This window comes from Hyperolius riggenbachi, chromosome 1, assembly GCF_040937935.1.
Source record: "Hyperolius riggenbachi isolate aHypRig1 chromosome 1, aHypRig1.pri, whole genome shotgun sequence".
Classification (NCBI taxonomy): domain Eukaryota; kingdom Metazoa; phylum Chordata; class Amphibia; order Anura; family Hyperoliidae; genus Hyperolius; species Hyperolius riggenbachi.
Window position 1 is genome coordinate 252,917,206 of NC_090646.1, and position 24,520 is coordinate 252,941,725.

General features: G+C 44.6%; 1 protein-coding gene across 1 annotated transcript in view; it reads left to right on the top strand.

Annotated features, from left to right (window-relative positions):
• SCARB2 (scavenger receptor class B member 2) overlaps positions 1–24,520 on the top strand; it is an 87,289-nt gene that overhangs the window by 59,946 nt on the left and 2,823 nt on the right. Inside the window, exons 7-11 of the mRNA XM_068271075.1 lie at positions 39–217; positions 1,813–1,931; positions 17,305–17,378; positions 18,427–18,481; positions 23,580–23,738. Of these exons, the coding sequence (XP_068127176.1) occupies positions 39–217; positions 1,813–1,931; positions 17,305–17,378; positions 18,427–18,481; positions 23,580–23,738 (586 nt within the window). The remainder of the gene's footprint in view (positions 1–38; positions 218–1,812; positions 1,932–17,304; positions 17,379–18,426; positions 18,482–23,579; positions 23,739–24,520) is intronic.

A 24,520-nucleotide genomic window follows, 5' to 3' on the forward strand; every position in this document is an offset into this window, starting at 1 on the left:
AATGCGGTATAAAACAATTGTTTTCTCTACTCTTTCAGATCTTTGTATGCAGTTTATGAGTCTACTAAGGATGTGAAGGGGATACCAACCTTCCGTTTTGTCCCTCCCGCCAAAGTTTTTGCCAATGCATCTATCAATCCTGACAATGCTGGTTTCTGTGTGCCCAAGGGAAACTGCCTTCCATCAGGACTTGTCAATGTCAGCCAGTGCAAACAAGGTATGAGATTCTGCTGGTGATCATTCTAAACAATACTGAATGTTAGCCCTCAAGAAAAAAAAAATGTCAGATGTGAGCAGATATTCATTCTGCCATTTTCCATAAGGGTCTACAGCAGGGTTTCCAAACTCAGTCCTCAAGTAGCCCCAACAGGGCATGTTTTGTGGAAAACAACAGAGAGAAGTAGGTAGGGCCGTTTTGCATCACATTTTGACCCCCACAGGGTGACACTTAAGCAGTAGAATCCAGGGTGAAACGAGATGACAGGATTGAGCCTGGTATTTGCACGAATGACGGTAAACAATAGTGCCTGCAGCTGTCCATTCACTTGAATGCACAGCACTTAAAGGGACTCCGAGCAGTGCAGAAACTATGAAAAGATGAATATCATTTTAAAGCTCTCTTTCTCCTCTTTCCAATGATATATAAATCGCCACCCTACGCCTTTTAGTTTTCGCTATTTTCGCGATTGAAATTGCCGCGGGCGCGATTTCGATCGCAAAAATAGAGAAAACTAAAAGGCGTAGGGCGACGATTTAGGTGTCGCCAGAAAGAGGAGAAAGAGAGCTTTAAAATGATATCCATCTTTCCATAGTTGCATTGTATTACAATGGGCGACTTTTTCCTAAAGTCAGCAGCTCCATTCTGCTGAATGGAGCTGCTGACACTGGGGAAAGTGTCGTCCTGTGTAATGCAAGTAACTATGGAAAGATGGATATCATTTTAAAGCTCTCTTTCTCCTCTTTCTGACGACACCTAAATCGCCCAGGCCGCCGCGATTTCGATCGAGAAAATAGAGAAAACTAAAAGGCGTAGGGTGGCGGTTTATATAACATTGGAAAGAGGAGAAAGAGAGCTTTAAAATGATATGCATCTTTCCATAGTTTTTGCCATGCTCGGAGTCCCTTTAACTACTTCGGTACTCGCGTACAGTATACTGTATCTACGTCCCAGCAGACTTCATTTCAGAGCCTGGGGCGTAGATATCCGCATCTCTGCCACAAACAACGATATCCACGCTCCCGCGTGTGTACTTGCCGCCGTCTGTTAGCCCGGAGATCAATGAATGGGAACGCAGTCCCAAGATGTCCTCAGTCATTATTTCCGATTCACGTACGTAAGTAATGCATGGCACTGTAACAACGGGAAGATACAATGAATGCAGGAATCACATAGACGCTAGCGTTCATTTAATCGGGGACTTAGATGAATGAATGGGAACTGCGTTCTCATTATCTATCCGGTAACTGGAAATGACGAGAGCGCGTGCGCAATCGCACAATGGCCGCCCGCTGCTGAGGACATATTCACGGCCCTGGTATTTTAAGTGACGTTTTGCTGGGCCGTGAATATATTGCACAAGATGCAGTAAGTAGTTAAGCACCCCAGACAGCGTTAGACTGAGGTGGTGGGAAGTTTGCAAGCCCAGGCTGCAGAGAAATAGCATTAACCATCTATTATTCTTCCCATTAAAAACTTGCAGACGTTTTTCCCTGTGAATGGCACGGCAGCGTTACTGTTGCAGCTCTCTGCCAGCGATAGATAGATGTTATTTTTTAAAATTGTGGTAAATGTTGAATGATCTTTTTCGGCAGGTGCCCCCATCATTCTGTCACCTCCTCATTTCTACCAAGCAGAGGAATCTGTAATTGACAGCATAGAGGGAATGCATCCAAAGAAAGAGGATCATGAGACCTTTCTGGATATTAACCCGGTAAGAGATATATGCCGAACAATCACTATGATAATGTTTATTAAAGCAAACCTGAAACAAAAATAAACGTATGAGATAATTAATTGTATATATAGCACAGCTAATAAAGAAAATCAGTGGCAAAGAAAAGTCTCGTATTGTTTTCCAGTACTGGAAGAGTTAAAAACAACTTCTGTTGTGATCAATGCAAAAGAGCTTTTCCAACTTGGTCCTGTTTTCTGAAGCACTTAAACAACCAAGAAACAGTGAGAGACAGCTTGACATAAGGTTTTACTGCAGGAAAGTTCAAAGGGCCATTATTTCTGCTTTGCAGAAATAAAAGACAGATTGTGGTTTTAAAACTGCAAATGTTAGGCCCCGTTCACACTTGCGGTTTTGCAAAAACCGCACCGGATGTCCGGACCGCACCGGAGCCGGATCGGACCTGAACCGTACGGTTCCTGTCCGGATCCGGTCCGGTTGCATACGGTTTCCGTGCGGTATGAACACGGTTCCGGTCCGGATCCGGATTCTTAAAGAGATAACAACCTGTATAAATACCTGGGGTTCTGGGAGGTCAGCAGAAGCTCTGGGGTCATTGTTGGAGACAGCTGGACGTGTGGAGACCATCCTTGGATACAGAGACAGCAGTTGGGACCATGGATCCAGTCATTTTTTACGCTTATTACCTGGGAATTCTCTCCTTCCTGTTGTTTACCTACTACTATGTGGGGAGAAGGCGTGCTCCTCGCAGGAGATGGTGGGTGCACCCTCTACTAGCCAGGAGGCAGAGGAAGGGAGAGTTCCAGGCCCTCTACCGGGACCTCAGACGACACCCACAGAAGTTCTACAGCTACACTCGGATGTCTATTCCCCTGTAAGTATATAGGCCTAAATACACCAACCCCCACCATTCCTAAACACCCCACCCTCACCCCCACAACACCTCATCCCTGTATACCTAGCTAAACACACCACCCTGACCCCCACACCCCTGTATACCTAGCTATACAGTACACCCCCACCACCCTCCACAACACTCCCAAACCTCTGTAAACACACCTCCCCCATCCTCCACCCAACACCTTGTCCCACAACATACTTTACAGCTTCTTCCTTTCCATCTCCTGACAGGTTTGATACCCTTTTGGAGGTGAAGGATGACCTTAGGAAGAAGGATACCACGTTCAGGAGAGCAGTCACACTACAAGAACAACTACTCATCACACTGAGGTATGTAAAAACAAATTTTTTTATTGCAAAAACAACCACTTTCCAACATGGAAACATTCTTCCAACATGGAAGACAAAAAAATAACATATCTATGGTATAGCCCGGTCAGTTTTAAGGAACACCAACCACCAACTTTGTGCTGGAAGAGTTGTAGGGCATAGCTGCCCAAGTGTCTTTCGGGGACACCAGGCCCTAATAAATTGAAGTGCTTCAAAAACCTAACCACTGGCACAGGACCCTCTGAGCCATGGATGAAGGACACAGGTCAGTGAAAAGGCTAGGCCTCTCACCGACCAGTGTAGGTGTCCTTCATCCATGGTTTCAAGGGTCTTGTGCAAGTGGTTAGGAACAAGAAAAAAGTGAGGAGCAAGAGGAACCGATGGCAGAGGTGCATGACTACAGGTGCAGTGCAACAGGCACAAGGTTGTGACCCAGGTAGTGTCTTTCGGGGACACCAGGCCCTAAAATTGAAGTGCTTCAAAAACCTAACCACTGGCACATGACCCTCTGAGCCATGGATGAAGGACACAGTTCAGTGAAAAGGCTAGGCCTCTCACCGACCAGTCAAGGTGTCCTTCATCCATGGCTCCAAGGGTCTTGTGCAAGTGGTTAGGAACAAGAACAAAGTGAGGAGCAAGAGGAACCGATGGCAGAGGAGCAGGACTACAGGTGCAGTGCAACAGGCACAAGGTTGTGACCCAGGTAGTGTCTTTCGGGGACACCAGGCCCTAAAATTGAAGTGCTTTAAAAACCTAACCACTGGCACAGGACCCTCTGAGCCATGGATGAAGGACACAGTTCAGTGAAAAGGCTAGGCCTCTCACCGACCAGTCAAGGTGTCCTTCATCCATGGCTCCAAGGGTCTTGTGCAAGTGGTTAGGAACAAGAACAAAGTGAGGAGCAAGAGGAACCGATGGCAGAGGAGCAGGACTACAGGTGCAGTGCAACAGGCACAAGGTTGTGACCCAGGTAGTGTCTTTCGGGGACACCAGGCCCTAAAATTGAAGTGCTTTAAAAACCTAACCACTGGCACAGGACCCTCTGAGCCATGGGTGAAGGACACAGGTCAGTGAAAAGGCTAGGCCTCTCACCGACCAGTCAAGGTGTCCTTCATCCATGGTTCAAAGGGTCTTGTGCAAGTGGTTAGGAACAAGAACAAAGTGAGGAGCAAGAGGAACTGAAGGCAGAGGTGCATGACTACAGGTGCAGTGCAACAGGCACAAGGTTGTGACCCAGGTAGTGTCTTTCGGGGACACCAGGCCCTAAAATTGAAGTGCTTTAAAAACCTAACCACTGGCACATGACCCTCTGAGCCATGGATGAAGGACACAGGTCAGTGAAAAGGCTAGGCCTCTCACCGACCAGTGTAGGTGTCCTTCATCCATGGTTTCAAGGGTCTTGTGCAAGTGGTTAGGAACAAGAAAAAAGTGAGGAGCAAGAGGAACCGATGGCAGAGGTGCATGACTACAGGTGCAGTGCAACAGGCACAAGGTTGTGACCCAGGTAGTGTCTTTCGGGGACACCAGGCCCTAAAATTGAAGTGCTTCAAAAACCTAACCACTGGCACATGACCCTCTGAGCCATGGATGAAGGACACAGGTCAGTGAAAAGGCTAGGCCTCTCACCGACCAGTCAAGGTGTCCTTCATCCATGGCTCCAAGGGTCTTGTGCAAGTGGTTAGGAACAAGAACAAAGTGAGGAGCAAGAGGAACCGATGGCAGAGGAGCAGGACTACAGGTGCAGTGCAACAGGCACAAGGTTGTGACCCAGGTAGTGTCTTTCGGGGACACCAGGCCCTAAATTATTAGTGCTTCTAAAACCTAACCACTGGCACAGGACCCTCTGAGCCATGGATGAAGGACACAGGTCAGTGAAAAGGCTAGGCCTCTCACCGACCAGTGAAGGTGTCCTTCACCCATGGCTCCAAGGGTCTTGTGCAAGTGATTAGGATCAACAAAGTAAGGAACAAGAGGAATCAAAGGCACAGGAGCAGGACTACAGGTGCAGTGCAACAGGCACAAGGTTGTGACCCAGGTAGTGTCTTTCGGGGACACCAGGCCCTAAATTATTAGTGCTTCAAAAACCTAACCACTGGCACATGACCCTCTGAGCCATGGATGAAGGACACAGGTCAGTGAAAAGGCTAGGCCTCTCACCGACCAGTGAAGGTGTCCTTTACCCATGGCTCCAAGGGTCTTGTGCAAGTGATTAGGATCAACAAAGTAAGGAACAAGAGGAATCAAAGGCACAGGTGCAGGACTACAGGTGCAGTGCAACAGGCACAAGGTTGTGACCCAGGTAATGTCTTTCGGGGACACCAGGCCCTAAAGTTCAAGTCCAGCAAAACCAAAAGTTAAAAAGCCCTGTGATGGTATCCTTCCTCCGAGGATCGGAGGTATTCAGAGGAGCATGTCCAGGAACAATTTGACTTTTTTTTTCAAATTGTATCGGCACCACTACTAGAAAAGGTGGGAGTTGCTGCCTGGAAATCTGGACTCTCTTGGGTGCTGGTCGTGGATGAGCTGGACCCTGACAGCGGTGGCCCATATTGACTGCCTCTGTAGCCGGTGTACATCTGTGATGATTGCCAGGTGGGCACCGCTGTTGGTTGTGGGGGTCTAAAAATTGGTGGTTGCAATAATGGCGTGTCCATGTGCTGTTTAATCACCTCCAGCAAATTGGAATGGCACGCCATCAGGTTTTGGGAAGGCACCTTTTCCAGATATGGTATTAGAGACATCACAGTGTGAAAACACGGGTGTGCCTGCAATTTCAGTAGTTCCTTGCTTTGTTGATGCATTTGCTGCATCATGTTCTGCAGCTGGCCCACCGACTGATGATGCTGCGCACGCAGTTGGTCGATTTCTCCTCTGTGCATCTCATGCACCATTTTAAGCTCGTCCCTGTAGTGCCCATGTACAGCGTCGAGCTCACATTGCAGTGAAGTGATGTGGGACTTGTACTGCTCCATGATATGGCCCCTGTCCTCATCTTGCAACTGCCGGGTTATGAGAGTTTGGTGGCTCTGAAGAATCCCGAGAAGTCCGGAGACAGCCCCGGACATCTCGGACTCTGTCTCTCTCCTTGTTGGGGGGAGGGTACCTCGACGCCTCACTGGTGTGGTGGTCCTCACTGGTGGTGTGGCAGCATCTTCCCGTCCTCTGGCCTGTGTCGGGGTTGCCCTGCGCGCTGGTTGTGCTGCAGTCTCTCGGTGCTCCTCACTTTGTTCTTGTTCCCCTGGAGCTTCCATAGCGGTCGATTGTGGAGGTTCAGCTTCTTCCACACTCGGTCCTGCAACCTCAACATCCAAGCTCTCTTCTGCCAAGTCATCATCAAAGGAGAGAGTTGGGATTAAGGACTCCCTCCTCCTACTCCTCTCCTCGGGGCAATAGGTTACATCGGCGACGTCATCATCCACCAAGCTCTCCTCACTGCTGAACCGTGCCTCCTGGGTCGGTTCCTCTTGCTCCAAATTGTCTTCAGTCCTGTAGATAAAAACAATATTTATTGGTGTGCCAAACAGCATGTGGCGTCAATTCACAGAGCTAGCAAACACTAGCAATCACTTTATCAACCGTTTCTACCCAACATTTGATAAAGCTTGTGAGAAAAGTTCGCTAGCCATGGGAATTGAGGCCATAGCAATACATGGCCGAAGTCATGGTAAATGAGCTCTCAGTTCCTGCCCACAGTAGTGGTACTTACAGTCTAGGTTCCAGGCTTGCATTGATGAAAGACAATTGCTTGGCAAATTGGTAGTCTTTTTGTCGCCTTCCCCCGCCACTGCCACTTCGTTCGGCAAGTTTTTTCTTCCGTAGCCATTTCACGTATGCATCCCGTATATTGCGCCACCTTGTCTTGAACCTTTCTCCTGTAACGACATGAAAAATTGATTTCGATTATTTCTCTTGTAGGTACATCGCAACTGGACAAACATATACATCGCTACATGTCACATTTCGTATTGGGAAGAGCACGGTGGCAGGCATCGTCGTGAGGACTTCGAGGATCCTTTGGACGCGACTGAGGGCCAGATACATGCCTGTGCCGGACACCACGAAATGGGAGGAGATCGCCCAGGGCTTCTGGACCGAGTGCAAGTTTCCTAATTGTGTTGGCGCACTGGATGGGAAACACATCCGGCTTCAGAAACCCGTGGGGAGTGGCAGCCATTATTTCAACTATAAAAAATACTTTAGCATTGTTCTAATGGCAGTGGCAGATGCGGACTACAAGTTTGTGTACGTGGACGTGGGGTCGTACGGTAGTTCCAATGACTCTGGAATTTTCCAGCGTACGACCCTTTGCCGGCTGATGGAGGAAGGCAGACTGCGTCTCCCCCGTGACAGACCCTGGCCTGGGACAAGGGCACCGGCCTACCCCTATGTGTTTGTGGGGGACGAGGCCTTCGCCCTGTCCGACCATGTAATGCGTCCGTACCCAGACAGGGGACTTGATGCCAGCCAGCTACACTTCAATGCTCGGTTGAGCCGTGCAAGGAGAATGGTGGAGTGCACATTAGGGATCCTGGTGTCAAAGTGGAGGGTGTTCCACACGCCCATGCTGCTGAAACCGGGCAACGCAGTTGTCGTGGTGAAGGCAGCATGCATCCTCCACAACTTTGTGCGGCAGGAGGAAAGAGAGACTCCGGAACCCCCGAATGTGCTTCCACTAATGCCCCTGCGGAGGTATACAACCAGGCCAAGGGTAGTGTCACTGCGGAACAGGGACCAACTGAGACTTTATTTTACCACACCACCAGGACGAGGGTGAATGTTTGGTTTTTAATATGTTTTGTTGAAATGTGTTTATTTTGGAGTTTCAAGTTTTTGAGTGATTTTAAATGTATTAATTTTTTACAATAAATTGATGTATAATAATTGGTCATTGTGTATGTTTTATGTGCACAGGTGGGGTACATCGCAGGTGGGTGGGATACATCACAGGTGGGTGGGATACAGCACAGGTGGGGTACAGGTGGGTGGGATACATCACAGGTGGGATACATCACAGGTGGGGTAGAGGTGGGTGGGATACATCACAGGTGGGGTACAGGTGGGTGGGATACATCACAGGTGGGGTACAGGTGGGTGGGATACATCACAGGTGGGTGGGATACAGCACAGGTGGGGTACATCACAGGTGGGGTACAGGTGGGTGGGATACATCACAGGTGGGGTACAGGTGGGTGGGGAACAGGTGGGTGGGCAACACGTGGGTGACACAAATCCATAGCAAAAGTGGAATACATCACAAGCTTAAACCACAAGCCCCCCCCCCCAAAACTTCTAGTCAACATACCCTCTGTGCCTTGCTGTCTCTTGCTCAAGTTCTCAAAGTCCTCCACATACAGCTTGGCAATTTCTTTCCACAGGCCTCTGCATTTTTTGATGTTGCTGTGGTCCGCATCCCCCTTGTCCCACAGGGCTGGTACCTGCTGCACCTGTAGGATGAGGTCTTCTGATGTGTAGGGCCTCACCCCCTCGCTATCAGACAGATCCTGCTCCATATTGCTGCCAAAGAGCTCCAGCATGAAGTCACTGCTGCTCCACTCTGTGAACGCTGGTGCCATGTGGTCCCCATCCAAAATGGCCACCATACCATAGAGTCAGCATAGGAAGTGTGGTACAACATCCGGTTTTTATAGCCAGTGTGTTGTGCGCTCTCCGGTTCTCATTGGTTTCCATTGGCCGGATGCAACATTCCGGCTCCGGTCCGGATACGGCAGCCGGACCAAAAAATAGCGCATGTTGGAACGGACGCCGGAGTCCGGATCCGGTCCGGCTCCGGTCCGGACGAAACGGACGCATGTGAACGGTCGCATAGACTTTCATTGCTATGCCGTGCGTCCGTTTCGTCCGGTCCGCATGCGGTCCGGCTCCGGCACGGCGATTCCGGATAGCAGCCGCTAATGTGAACCGGGCCTAACAGAGTGGTGCAATGTTATAAAAAAAAGCTATGTAACTGAAAATAAAAATATGAGACTCTTTTATTTGCCACTAATCTTCTATTTACTATCTGTAGTACACATACAATTCATTACATCATACGTTTTTTTGCTTCAGGTTTGCTTGAAGTCTTGTGCTTTCGGACATTTAGTTTAGATTAAAGGGACGCATTCAAATTTACGTGGGGCTTCCTCCAGCCCCCCGTAGACTGCGAGGACCCTCGGCGTATTCTAGGTCCCCTCCATGGCCCCGCTGTTGGCCCCATTAGTGCAGTGATTTAGGCTAAAGCCGTGCACAACTGTGCATGCACAGCCCGCCTGCGGACTTGGCTTAATCATGCAACTCGTCGTAAGCGTCCGGCACAGTCTTTCGAGAACCTCGCATGCACAGGACGCTTACGTGAATGGGCGCGTGATTGAGTCAGATGTGCAGACGGGCTGGAGGAAACCCAAGGTAAGTTCAGATTTGCGTTTAATGCGTCTGCTCATGGTCCCTTTAAGAGAAAAATCCAGGACGTTTAAACAAGTGGCTGCAAGGGAAGCAAGCAGAACACTGTTATTTACTGTGATCTCCACTGTGACTCAGAAGATGGCCACATGTTAGAGGACATCTGTATGCAAAGAAAATGAGCTTAATCCCATACATTTTTAAAGAGATAATTGTTTCTGTTTATGAGCAACACATGCAGCCTCTAAACCAGAAATATACAGTAGCACTGTTCCCAGTGTTTTCAGAATTGTAGATCTGTTGCCATAGATGTTTTAATTACTGCTGTAAAGAGTTAAGCAGAGGCATATACTCTGTGACAAAGGGAAGATTATTCATGGTTGTTCCTGCTGACAGTTTGATGTCTGTTGAGGCATCCTGTCAGGCAACAAAGCCAGGTGCTATCGTACACATGCCTTCCAATCTTCTCCAGCTACCAAACAAATGATGGAGGCATAAGCAGGAGTATAGCAATTTACTCCATTTGTGCAGGAGTTGTCTGAAGACATTCTGGGAACCTGTTAAACAGGGGATTTTGAAAGTAATATATATATATATATATATATATATATACAACTAGTGACTTAGCCCGTTTAAAAACAGGCTAGGTCTGTCCCTAATGTGCCGCGCCTACCGCGCACCCGTCGCGCGCAATGCACACACCCGTCCATCCTGGTCCTGTCCTTCTCCGGCTCTCCGCAGTGTCTTTGCGTCTGTCCCTGCACATGCGCAGTGCTAAAAAGCACTGACACATGGACAGACGCAGGGACATTAGGGTTTTATTATAGAGGATAAATAAACTCTAATATGGTGGAACTTCCCATATAGTAAACTAAATGTCCAGGTCCTAGCCAAGCACCCTCATAAGTATACAGGAGTAATGTCTAGCATAGTAAACCTGGATATAATAGAATTTCGGTTATAGTGAACCTGTCTTTTGGCCCCTGCGGTATTCTGTACTCGGCTATAGTGGAAAGTAGGTGGGTGCATGCCGTCGGTCGGAGAACCATGAGCCAATGTTGGTCGGTGGGCTGGCAGTCATTTGTAGCCTGCTCGGTGTAAACATCTAGACCCTTTTGCAATTAACTATTATCCTTAGTTTTCACCTAGATTATTTTTTATTGTGTCTAAAAAAAATGTTTTCTTAATACATAGCAATTGAAAAAGTAATAACCGTAGGTGGAAAAAGTCATATCAAACTTATTTTGAGTATTTTCTTGCTTGCTGGGAGCTATTATTGAGGAGGAGAAAAGTGATGTGAATATGGACCCTAGAGTTTTTCTGGAAGCCCTAAATTCCAGGAAGCAGTAAAAAAGGGTGCGTATGGCTAATGGACAAAAAGGGCGCACCCATAGGCTGCAATGCAAAATATCGGCTATTGGGTACCAGAGAGGAAATTAGGGTGCCCTAGAAATAGCAGATGCAGGGATCGTGTTAACAAAAGTTTTTTGTTTACAGAATAAAGTTTATTACAAATATCGTTTACAAATTTATTTTGACTTTCGGTTTTACTTATTTTATCATTTTTAAATTTCGCTTTCAGGAGTGTAACAAGTACATTTTCGTTTACACTTATTTTATCGTTTTAAAATTTGTTTTCATACGTATAATACTTGAAGAGACTCTTAAGCCTCCTTAAAATAATGTTTTTATTTTAAAAATCTCTTAAAGGGAACCAGAGACGAACAGTATTAAAAAAATGAAAATCTTTTATACATACCTGGGGCTTCCTCCTGCCCCATAAGCCTGGATGGCTCCCACGCCGCCTTCCTCCGCTGCCTCTATCGCCGCTACCGGGTCCCGTCACTTCCGGCAGACGCGGCCAATTGTACGCAAGAGCAGGGACTCCCTCCATATCCTTACGCATGCGCCTGCGTAGTATGGAGGCGCATGCGTAAGGATATGGAGGGAGTCCCTGCTCTTGCGTACAATTGGCCGCTTCCGCCGGCAGTGACGCACTGCGCTTGCATCGACTGGCTGAAAGTACGGGACCCGGTACCGGCGGACAGAGGCAGCGGAGGAAGGCGGCGTGGGAGCGATCCAGGCTTATGGGGCTGGAGGAAGCCCCATGTATGTATAAAATCGTTTTTTCCAACGTCTCTGGTTCTCTTTAAGCATGTTTGCACTAACTAAAACGCAGCATCCCCGCGGCTGAAATCTAACTAAATCCCCCTAAACTCCCCGGGGCACACTGCGGGGAGCGCTTCTGTGAGAGGCAGAGCTTTCAGCTGCAGCTCTGCCTCTCCACGCGTCTATCAGCGTGTATCTCCGCCCGCCCCTCTCAGTCTTCCTTCACTAAGAGGGGCGGGGGAGAGGCGGAGATACGTGCTGATAGACGCGTGTAGAGGCAGAGCTGCAGCTGAAAGAAAGCTCTGCCTCTCACTGAAGCGCACTGGGCAGCAAAATCCACGACCAAGAAAGTCGTGGATTTTGCAAGGGGAGTTTGGGGGGGTTTAGTTAGATTTCAGCCGCAGGGATGCGGCGTTTTAGTTAAAGCAAACATGCTTAAGAGATTTTTAAAATAAAAACTTTATTTCTAAGAGGCTTCAGAGTCTCTTTAAATATCGTTTTCAAGCTTATTGTATTAGAAAAACATTGCTTTTGGTATTAACCTTGTTTTGAGAATTATAATGTGTCGATTATAGTTTTCAGATATATAATCTTACTAATATATCACTTTTAATATTACTTATTTTAAGATATTTTTAATGCGTACATGATTGTAAGGCTATTTATTCTATTATAAATATATAACTTTTTCTATTTATAATATTTTTTATATGTACGTGATTTAACCATTTAACGACATTGTATAGTATTACATCATGCTTGAGCCTGTTAACAGCAACATGACGTTTTAATACGTTGCGCGTTCCCGCCACCGCTCCACACGTGTGCGTGCCTCTCCCGCCGCCGTTTCCGTCAGGATTTCGTGTTCAGCGATTCGGGAAGAGGACCGAGCGGTCCTCTACCCAATTGCAATGCCTGGAATGAATAGACGTGACCGCGATCAGCGTCCACGTCCATTCATAAAACAGGAAGCCGTCACAGTGTATTTAAATGTAGAAAAAAAAAGTTAACACTTCTTATAACGGAAAGTGTTCACTAGCGCCATCTTGTGACCAAAAAGTAAAATTACACATACAGGCACATACATACTTACACAATACTTATAAAATTAATAACTTACATTACCAAAGCCCCCCCCCCCCTAAAAAAACACTCATATAAAAATCAGTTTAAAAAAATACATAAATAGTTGCCTTTTTTAATCTATATTTTATGAGGGAAAATTACTTTTACTTTACTACATAGGGGCTTGTAATTGTGGACCGGACAAAAAAAAAAAAAAATAACACCTATATTTCAAAATAATATATTGTCGCCATACATTGTGATAGGGACATAATTTAAACAATTTAATAATTGAGACAACTGGGCAAATAAAATGTGTCTGTTTTATCCTTCCTTGCGTTGAAAGAATCCATGGCTACAATTACTAGGTAATGCCTAATGATGTTGATCCAGGGATTTTATCTGATTGCCATCTGGAGTCGGGAAGGAATTTTTCCCTTTAGGGGCTAATTGGACCATGCCTTGTAAGGGTTTTTTCGCCTTCCTCTGGATCAACAGGGATATGTGAGGGAGCAGGCTGGTGTTGTACTTTATACTGGTTGAACTCGATGAACGTATGTCTTTTTTCAACCAAAATAACTATGTAACTATGTAACACAGGAGAATGTCTAATTTTAAAACTATAATGGCTAAAAACTGAGAAATAATGAATTTTTTCCATTACTTTCTTATTTTTCCCATTAAAATGCATTTAGAATAAAATAATTCTTTGCAAAATGTACTACCCACAGAAAGCCTAATTGGTGGCGAAAAAAACGAGGTATAGATTATTTTCTTGTGATAAGTAGTAATAAAGTTATTAGGGAATAAAAGGGAGGAGCACTGACAGGTGAAAATTGCTCTGGTCTGTTAGGGTAAAAACCCTTGGGGGTGAACTTGTTAAAGGCTGTTTATTCTATTAAAAATATATAATGTATTCTATTCATGTTATTTGTAGTGAAATATTTCCATGGGGGTTTTAGGGTTAGGCACCACCAGGGCGGGTTTAGGGTTAGGCACCACCAGGGGGTGGTTAGGGTTAGGTAGCACTGGGGGGTGGTTAAGGCTAGGCACCACCAGGGGGGTGGTTAGGGTTAGGCACCACCAGTCGGGGGTTTAGGGTTAGGCACAGTACAATATATGTAATATATACAGTTTATTAAATTATGCATGTTTCCACCAAGGGGGGTCTAGGGGATAGGGAGAGATCTGTGAGTGGTGGCTGGATGGTGTAATGGTTAAGGGCTCTGCCTCTGACGCAGGAGACCAGGGTTCGAATCTCGGCTCTGCCTGTTCAGTAAGCCAGCACCTATTCAGTAGGAGACCTTAGGCAAGTCTCCCTAACACTGCTGCTGCCTATAGAGCGTGCCCTAGTGGCTGCTGCTCTGGCGCTTTGAGTCCGCCAGGAGAAAAGCGCTATATAAATGTTATGTGTCTTGTCTTGTCTTGTCTGTGTGAGAGAACAGTTAGGTATAGTTGCAGTAAATACCTGTAATATCTACATTTGTATTACCATGGTTAATACAAGTGTATTGTTTTTTTTGTTATCGACGGTATTTTGCCATTTCATTTCCGTTAATTCAACAAGTGTAAATATCCTTTTTTGTTACAGATGGTATTTTGCCATTTCATTTCCGTTAATTCAACATATTTAGCACTTGATTTTCGTTTATAAGCGAAAAATATTATTTTAGCTAAAAACGTATAATTTTGTCTATATTCCGCCCTTTTTCCCAGACACCCTTTTTGCATGTACGCTAAATTCCATAATCTGCCTTTTTAGTTTTCACATGTATAAGCACCTATGGTAACACAGCTACTGCACTGGCATTATAATACTTCATTTTACAGCATAGTCCTATGTAGAAGAAGATAAGATGAGTCTTTGTAGGGTATAGACCTTTTTCAGCCAATTCGCAATTGGCATGACACATTGTAGTTTCCTCAACAGCTTCTATCTGAGTGCACTTTGCTCTCATTTAGAGTCACAAGACCAATTCTGTATGTCATATTTTCTTCTTTTCTTACACACTCATCACTTCACGAACTTAGCTTTTTGCTCTCACATTCATAAACAGGAAATGGCTCTACATAACATGAGAAGATGTTTCCTGAATATTATATTGTTACTCTGTTCCTTTTTAAATCATTTCATGTGACTATGATAAACTCATTATAGCCTATAACTTTTTCCTTTCCCTTCTTTATAAGATTAACCTTAAAGAGAACCAGAGATGATAAAAAAAAAGCTTTTATACATACCTGGGGCTTCCTCCAGCCCCATACGCACGGATCGCTCCCACGCCGCCGTCCTCTACTGCCTGGATCCGCCGGTACCGGATCCCGCATTGCCGCGAGTTTCTCCGCATCACACGGCGCTCTCTCTATACAAGTACGCATGAGGCTGCCTACTGCGCAGCCGCATGCGTACGGGTATGGAGAGAGCCCCTGTGATGTGGACAATTGGCCGCGTCCGCCGGAAGTGACGGGCCCGGTCCCGGCGGTTCCAGAAAGCGGAGGATGGCGGCGTGGGAGCGATCCAGGCTTATGGGGCTGGAAGAAGCCCCAGGTATGTATAAAAGCCTTTTTCTATTTTTAAATTGTATTCCTCTCTGGTTCCCTTTAAAGAAAGGCTTCTATCTATGAAACTATTAAATCTAGAGAGAACTGCTGGCAACAGTCACCATGCTTTATGATTGGTTAAATTCAGTGCAATGCAGACATGTGACTTGCATTCGTGGCAAACCTACAGGAACTGCAGCTGGAAGTGCAGGAAGGGGCTTCCTTAGCAGGAGAAGCACTCCTTCATAATGCCCCGCCACCGTCTCTCCCCTGCCCCTTTCCCCGCTCTCTGTGCTCTCGGAAGAGAGCATAGAGATGCATCTGCAGCGTTGTGACCATAGGGTGTCTACCTGATCTGGCTAGCCCCCCGTAACAGGTAGTATGTTTCTCAGGTACTCTTTAAGGCACAAAGATGACTGACACCGCTTATTCTTGTTTTTATATTGTGGGTTTTCTGCAATCTATTGTTAATTATTTATAAAATGAAGTGTTTATAAAGACATCGATGGAGCTGTATAAATTTAATTTATAGAAAAACACTGAATTCTTTGTAGATTTCTGAAGGTGCCTTATTAAAGGGACCCTGAGCAGTAACAAAAAAAGGAAAACCTGGGCCTACCAGTGGCTTCCTCCAGCCCCCCGTACCCTGCGAGGTTCTCCTGCACCCTCTTGGTCCCTTCTGTTGTCTCGCTGGTGGCTCCGGTAATCCGCCAACTTCTGCTGAAGTCACATGTGCGCACCCTGCGCATCATCACACCGGTCGCCGTAAAAGTCCTGCGCATGCGCGGTTCAGTCTTTAGAAAACCGCGCATGCGCAGGTATCTTACAGTGACCGGCGTGATGCCGCGCACGCAAGACTTCAGCCGAAGTCGCCGGCTCAGGCAGCCTCAAACTCTACAGAAATTGCATGACAAGTATAAACATAGCTTGCCACTTTTCAAAGCGAGTTGAAAGTTTTTGGTTAGTTTAAGCATTTTTGAAAAGTTTACAAACACATTTTTATATCTTTTAAAGTTTCTGAAAACAATATTCAAGCATTTTGTACATTCATCATATTCACTTTCTACTCTTGGCTTTCTAATAAGAAACCTGCTGGTTTACTCTGTTAGCAGACAAGTGAGAGGAGTGTTCTCCTGTGTGAGCTCTCTGTGAAGAGATGAGGATCCATACACCACGAGCAGACTGACAGTTGTAAGATACCTAATTTATTCCACCTCACAGTAGTAAAACTCCATATCACGCAGTAGTAACACTCCAAGACTCCATCGAAGAATATACAGCATACCAGCTCATTCACAACCCCAGCACAATTCTGCCCAACACTGCTATCCCTCAACCTATTAGGGCCCATTCACACTAAGGCGATTAGCGGGCTATTCCCGCTAATCGGCGAACGCTAGTGCAATTATAACCCTATGGCTGTTATCTCACTGCCGCGATTGCCGCCGATCACGGGCGTTTCACGATTAACGGCAATCGCAAAACATGTTACCTGCAGCATTTTGCAATCATGGGAGAGTACAATGATTTTACCGCGCTAATCTTGGCAAAATCACCCACGCAAAATGGTAGCGCTGAGCGCTACCGTTTTGCTACTTTGTAGTGTAAATGGGCCCTTACAGTCCTCCCACAGAAGCTTCCAGAGAAGCCTGGATCACAGTAGGTCTTATCTGAGGCTACAGAAGTTTCCAGCAAGACCATTGTTTCAATGTGCAAACAAGTCTATAGACAACTCAATATGTGGCACCAGGAGCAGCAACAATAGAGGATCTAAATGACAACAGCTGGCATCAAAACTCAGTACAAAATAAATGCTACATTACAGAAACAGTAAATTGTACAATACATAGCATAGTAACATGGTACATGTTTTGCCACACTCTATTTTTGTTATTTAAAATATTCACAGAAACGTAGTTCATATTTACCTAGTGGGGAAAAAAAGATTTATTGTGTAGTGCTGAACATAATTAAAACAACTATAGTGTATATATGTACAGGTATATTGTCTATAGTGTTGTGCCTAACAGCAGACCACTTTGTTTTACAGCTTACTGGGCTATTATTGAGGGTTGCCAAGAGAATGCAAGTCAATGTTTACGTAACTCAAGTTCCAGAATTTAGGTAAGTATTCTGATTATCTGTAAGTGACACTGAAGCTAAAAAAAACCTTTTGATATAATGAATAGTATTTGTAGTACGGATAATTCATCGAAATAGCAAAGAAAAGTCTCATATTTTTATTTTCAGTTATATAGCTTTTTTTTTTTATAACATTTCATCTTTCTTTAATATTTGTAGTCTACAAACTATACTCTATATTTTAAACTATGAAACAGAGCAGTGCTAATGATCCTTTGAACTTTCCTGCAGTAAAACTTTAAACAAGAAACAGTGAGAGACAGGTTGAGATAAGTACTTCAGAAAACAGCACTGTAGCCAACCGGAGAGCTTGGAGAAACTCTTTTGCATAGTGAACAACTGAAGTTTCTTAACTCTTCAGGTACTGGAAACAATATGAGTCTCATATCTGTGCTACTAATGTTCTATTTCTTAGCTGTACTACACATACAATTCATTAGCGGTATATCACAAGTTTATTTTCACTTCAGATTTGCTTTAAATAATACTTTCTTAAAGAGACACTGAAGTGAAAAAAAATATATGATATAATGAATTGGTTGTGTACTATGATTAATTACTAGAAGATTAGCAGCAAAGAAAATATTCTAATATTTCTATTTTCAGGTATATAGTGTTTTTTCTAACATTGCATCATTCTATAATATGTGCAGATTACACACTACTCAGCATTCAAAATGATTCTTTCAGAGCAGTCTGTGAACTAATGACCTCTCCTCTGGCAGAGAAAAAGAAAATTGTTCACTAACACTTGAGATAATAAAAGTCAGAAGACAGCCCTCTCCACGACTTTGAAAGTCGTAGAGCTTAATGGCTTTTTTGCATAGAGATAACAACTGGAGTTTCTTAAATCTTCCTGTACTGGAAACAATTAGACTGATGTATCTGATCTTAATGTTTTATTTCTTATCTGTACTACACATACAAATCATAATATCATAATTATTTTTTCGCTTCAGTGTCTCTTTAACCAATACCCATTACAATCTTGGCAAGAGACATCATCACATAATATCTATTATATTTACAGTGGTGTTACACAGAAGATACAGACACTCTACTTCCCAGTAATGCACCTGAGTGAAGTAAGTATGGCTGTTATGCTCAGTTTTTATATTTATAGAATGGGGAAGTTCATTAAGAAAAAAAAATATTTGCAAGTGCTCATTTTCTTTTAAAGGACAACTGAACTGAGAGGGATATGTAGGCTGCCATATTTATTTCCTTTTAGAAATACTAGTTGCCATGCTGTCCACCTGATCATTTTCCTGTAATACTTTAAGCCTGAACAAGCATGCAGAGCAGGTGCTCTGACTGAAGCCTTTCTAGATTAGATTAGCTGCAAGGGATCCAGATAATACTGTAGCATAAGAAATCGGCAGAAGGCCAGGCACCTATCACCCTCAATTCAGGTGTCCTTTAAGAATTGACTTTAAGGAATAATGCCCTGTTATCCCCCTTCAGCCTCAAGGCACTAAGCTCCAGTTAAGTGTTTGTCAGCATTGGACCAGTTCACTGGGCACTGTCTCTACAGTCCTGTGATTGTTAATATTATTATTTTGTATAATGCCAGCATCCATCGTGGCGCTGTCCAGCAGAATACAAGATATAACGTTAAAATATAATTAACCTCCCTGGCGTTCAATTTCCCCAGGATTTCTGTGCAAAAAGTGGTTCAATTATTTCAAATAATTTTCAAATATTTTTTTTGTAATCAAAATTTTATTAAATATTGAATTCTACACAGGTTATTGTATTGAATTCAATAAAAAAATAGTTTGCTGCCAGAGGTGGATGACGCTAGGTGGCCCTGGCGTCTTCAACACCAATCGCCAGGGAGCATGTAATCGCAGAGGGAGAAACAAATCCGCCGAGGCACATGAAAGAAGACACTGGAGAAGTACGTGACGAGGGATCAGCACGCCAATGGTGAGTATAGGTTAGCCCGGCATAGTTACCCCAGTATAGGTTAGCCAGGTATAGGTGCCACAGTATAGGTTACTTAGGTATAGGTGCCGCAGTAAAGATTAACAGGTATAAATGTCCCGAGTATAGTTAGCCAGTTATAGGTGCAACAGCATAGGTTAGCCATGAATAAATGTCCCCAGTATAGTTAGCAGCTATAAATGCTACAGTATAAGTTAGCCAGGAATAAGCGAACACTTAACACGGAATAAGTGTCCCCAGTATAGTTAGGCAGCTATAGGTGCCAAAGGCGGCACTGTGTGTAGAGCACAGGGAGTTTTACTCACTGAGGCTCTCTCCAGCGATGGTCGCATATTCTCCTCTGCTATCCAACTCCGGGCTACGGTTTACAGTAACGAGGACGCAATTGATGATGTCATCATACTTTGAACAGTAGCCCGGAGCTGCACGTGATGGAGAATATGCGATCATCGATGGAGAGAGGCAATGGGAGTGAGGGGTGGAGGGAGGGGGGATTAGGAATGCCGCCGCATAGCTCTGCCCTGCCATCTCTATGTGGGCTTTCCTAGGACTAAAGGATACTTGTTGGCACACTGTGGGTAGCTCAGATCACTACCCACAGTGTGCTGACAGGCATCCATCAGTCCTAGGGATGCCCACAGAAGCTAAAAAAAAAGCGGAGCCGGTGGCGTAGAGCAGCTATAAATCTCCCTGGCAGTGGGGATGAGCGGATGCAGTGAACAAATCACTACAGATCTTTACATGGGGTGGAAGATATGTATGCACATTACACAGCATTAGGCGACAAAAGGGAAAAAGAGCACTGGCCAATCAGCCTTACAGTCCAAAGGGTTAAGGGATAGAACAATAGGCGAAGGGAAGCTCTGTAAGAGATGGCAAAATGGTGGTCAGTGGCCAAGGTGAGAGAGTATGCTTGCCTGAAGAGGTGAGTTTTTAGGTTACACCGCAAAAGTGTATGTGTGGTTGAGTTGCAAATGTGTTGAGGAAGGAAGTTCCAGTGTAGGGGAGTGGATCGAGAGAAATCTTGTAAGTGGGAGTGAGAAAAGGTGACCAGAGAGGAAGACAGGAGAATGTTGTTAGTACTAGAGTGGAGATTGCGTGTAGGATGGTATCTGGAGGTAAGTTTTTTAAATAAGGAGCTAGGTTGTAAAATCCTTTGTAGGCAAGGATTTTAAATTGTATCCTTTGTGTAACTGGCAGCCAATAAAGGGACTGACAGAGTGGGCTAGGACTGAAGAAGCGGGAGGAGAGGTGGATGAGTCATGCAGCAGAGTTTATGATGGACTGTAGCGGGGCCAAACGGTTAGCAGGCAGGCCACAAAGTAGAGAGTTGCAGTATTCTAGTCATGACGGATGAGAATGCAGGGCTGTAGTTCAGTGGCACCCTCATCCAGAGCACACGTAACATATTACAGCAATTGTTAAAGAGAACCTAAGGTGGGTTCTAAGAATCCTAATAGCAGACAGAGGCTGGGTCTGCATATCCTGCCCAGCCTCTGTTGCTACACAGCTTCCCCGCAGCCCCCCTCTGCGCTCTGCTATGCCCCCATAAATCATCAGCCGAGCTAGCGACACATATCGTGTTGTAGCCGGCTGTTTACCTTTGTAATGCCAGTCTCGCCGCTCCCCGCCTCCTCCATAGCGCCAGTCCCCATCCGCGTCCCTTCCCTGCCTGCTGATTGGAGGGAAGGAACATAAGTGAAGTTACAGAGGAAGGATCAGTTGCCATTTTTGTGTCACCTGCTGTTTGCATGCAGAGAAGTGCCCCAGAAGTCCACAGGGTTCTACCCCTTTAAACCCGTATATTGTAGAGATGTGACAGGATAGTTTAAAATGATCAAAATCCCTTTTTAGAAAATCAAATTCAATAGCTTCTGATTATTTGGCTGGCAGCTGGTTAATGAACCTCCAGAAAGAAGCTTTTGTTAGCTACATTTCTTTCCCTTTCTCAGACAGTGGATATTTGCAGGTTACGATATCTTTCTGCTCAACACAATCAAATATCTTTGTAGTCATAGATATGATTAAGCTTATATAAATCCATAATAATAATATGGTAGGACATGGTTGGGATTATATTGTAAGCTCCTTTGAGGACAGTCAGTGACATGGCTATGTACTCTGTACAGTGCTGCAGAAGATGTCACTATATAAATACATAATAATATGGTAGCATATTAGACTATTACTATGCTGTATATATACTTATAATAATTGGGGTAACACACTAATGAAATTCTTTTAAAGAGGGTGATATCAAGAGGAAAGGAAGGAAAGATTGGGTGAGAGAGGGGAAACGGAGAAGGTAATCAAGGCTGGCTTTACTAGAGACTCTGAGGAGATATAACTGTATTTAGAAAACTGTAGGGACATGGCAATACTGGGTTGTCACATTGTGGGCATGGCTATACTGAGGATTCTGCAATACTTGGGTATAGCACCACAGATTAATTATAAAGAAACATTACTGATGGGGGTTTGGGGATAATTTGTAGCTACAGATCTTTAAATCAGGAGGCCTAACTATTAAAGGAGAGTGGGAGAAGAAAGGGAGGGGGAGCAAGCTAGCAGGATTCTGGATTCTCTAGTATTGTATTTGCTGCTGTCAGAGTGCATCTCTGCATCTCGGCACTCGTGTGTAGAAGCTCTGTACTGCTCTGTAATTGGACCTGTTGCTCAGCTACTATAGAAACAATTAGCTTATAACCAACACAAAATCTTTCTTTTGATTACCTAAGCTAAACTGGTCTGGGTAACCAGTGAATTAATGCGCTGATAACAGAGGAATGCAGCTCTGTGACCCCAGTGTAGAATTCCTTAAAGTGAACCAAGCATCAGCTTAACTCCCAGGTCAGCTTTATAACAAAATAAAGATGCATGCTAAAAATATGGTTCATTATTTAAAGAGAGTCTGAAGCGCAAAAAAATTGCTACATTTACCTTTTAATTCGCTTCAGTACTCTCATCAGCGGTAAACTGCCGCATCCCCGCTAAAAAAGGAAGGCTTCAGACCCCCCAAATCGCCGGGGGGGGGGGGCTCTCTGCTGTAGTTCTGCCTCTTCTGATGTCAATCGCGGCGGATCGCCGCCTCTCCCCGCCCCTCTCACTCTTCCTTCACAGAGAGGGGCGGGGAGAGGCGGAGATCCACGCCGCGATTGGCGGCAGCTACAGCTCATAGCTCTGCCTCTCAGGGCAACACAATCCACGACCAAGTTGGTCGTGGATGTTTGCCCGGGGATTTGGGGGGTCTGCAGCACTCGTTTTTCGGCGTAGATTCGGCGGTTTACCACTGATGAGGCTTCTGAAGCTAATTAAAAGGTAAATATAGCAAAAAAAATTCGCTTCAGAGTCTCTTAAAAAAACTTTCATTTTACCTCATCATTTTACATTTAAGGGTTAAAATTACACGCAGAATTCCTCTTTCTCCGGCCCTGTGGTTGGTCACCAGCAACAGACAATGGAAGGCTGATAGGGACTCTAATTGACTTAATTGACCACAAGCTAAAATTCAAACAAACCCATTAAGCATTAAGAGGCCCATACACTGAGCCGATTAGCGGCCGATCAATCGAAATTGATCGATTGACCGATTGATTTGCGGCCGATTTCGATCGATTTCAATCGATCTGACATGCTTGCTGGAAAATCTAGGTCAATCTGTTGAGATTGCTTATGATTTTGCATTGGACCTAATGGAAATCTGATGGCAAAAAAATGCTATCAGATCAATTTTCAGTAGATTTCAGACTGAAATCTATTGGAAATCTGTTCCTAGTAAAAAATGTTCCTAAACACATCAGATAGATCAGAAATCTATCTGATGATCTATCTGCTGCTAATCTAAGGAGTGTATGGCCACCTTTACTAGTGTATGGCCACTTTTAGGGAGGTGGGAGGAGGGGGAAGACTGCACTTCAAAGAGATAAGTGACTTGTTGAACTTTACACCAAGGCTGGATAACTTCAGTGAAAAGGGAGCAGGGAAAGTAGTTTCTTAAACATGGCAGCCCTTTCAGCTATTTGAAAGCAGGAGCTGCTCATATACCTTTAACTCTAGCTTTTTTCCTGTTCAGTGCACACTGCTGGAGCCTGGAAACAGATAAATGTATGTTACTCAGCAGGGAGGTGGACACACCTTCCCCAGTCACTGTAGGCCCCCTACAGGGCTACTGTTTGTGATACCCTGACAGTGGCTCTGCATAGAACTCTAATGCTTATATCTGCATTTTATTTGTAGGAAGTTCTTGTTGATGATGACTCTACCAAAAGGATTCAGACCATTCTTCTTGCAGCCAGAACAGTGGCCAACATTCCATTCATGATTATGGCAGTAGGGATTTTATTTGGTGTAGTATTTGTCATTTTTGTGTGCCGCACAAACAGAACAAGGGAAGAGGTGAGTGTTTGCGTATTCATTTTGGTATTAGATTTATGTAAGTCACCTGCAGAATTTACCCTGGTTATTCCCTTATAATATTACAGTGAATGTGATATAGTCCATTAGTGATAGTAATGTCTAGGAGAACTCATGGAGAAGCATGTGATTTGTTTGATCAACTGATAGATTTGCAAAGCTCTGATTTGCTGTGATCACATCCTGCTTTAGCACATGATCACGACTAGACTAGCAAATTAGAGACCTGCATATCCATCACCTGACCAAACTGATCACATGCTTCTCCATGAGTTCTCCTAGACATGACCATCACTATAGGCCATCCTGCCAACAAGGTCTCCAAAGACATCTGCTTCATTTATGGGATGGGTAATAAAAGTAAGTTATTTGTCTGCCTGTGAGCATGGAACTTAAAGTGGGTAGGATTAAAAACACTTGACCTATACTGTATATACACAGAATTAAACCTTTGTACAGGTGTTTAAGTTTTGCCACCTGAAGCAATCATTCATGATTGTTTGGGGTTACATTTTACTAGTAACTGTTGTACAAACATGCTGCTTCACTCTCTGCTGAGCAGACTGTTGTGCCCTGTTCTGCAGTGGGAACAACAATAGTAAGTGGCCATTAGACAGGAGACCAATGATGTCACAGAGCACCTGTAGTTGTGCTACATATTTTTCCAAGACTATCAAGAAGGAGACAATAATAGACTGTATATGTATCTGAAGCGAATGGACTTATGAGAGCAACATAATAGCAGCAGTTATCAATTTATAGAA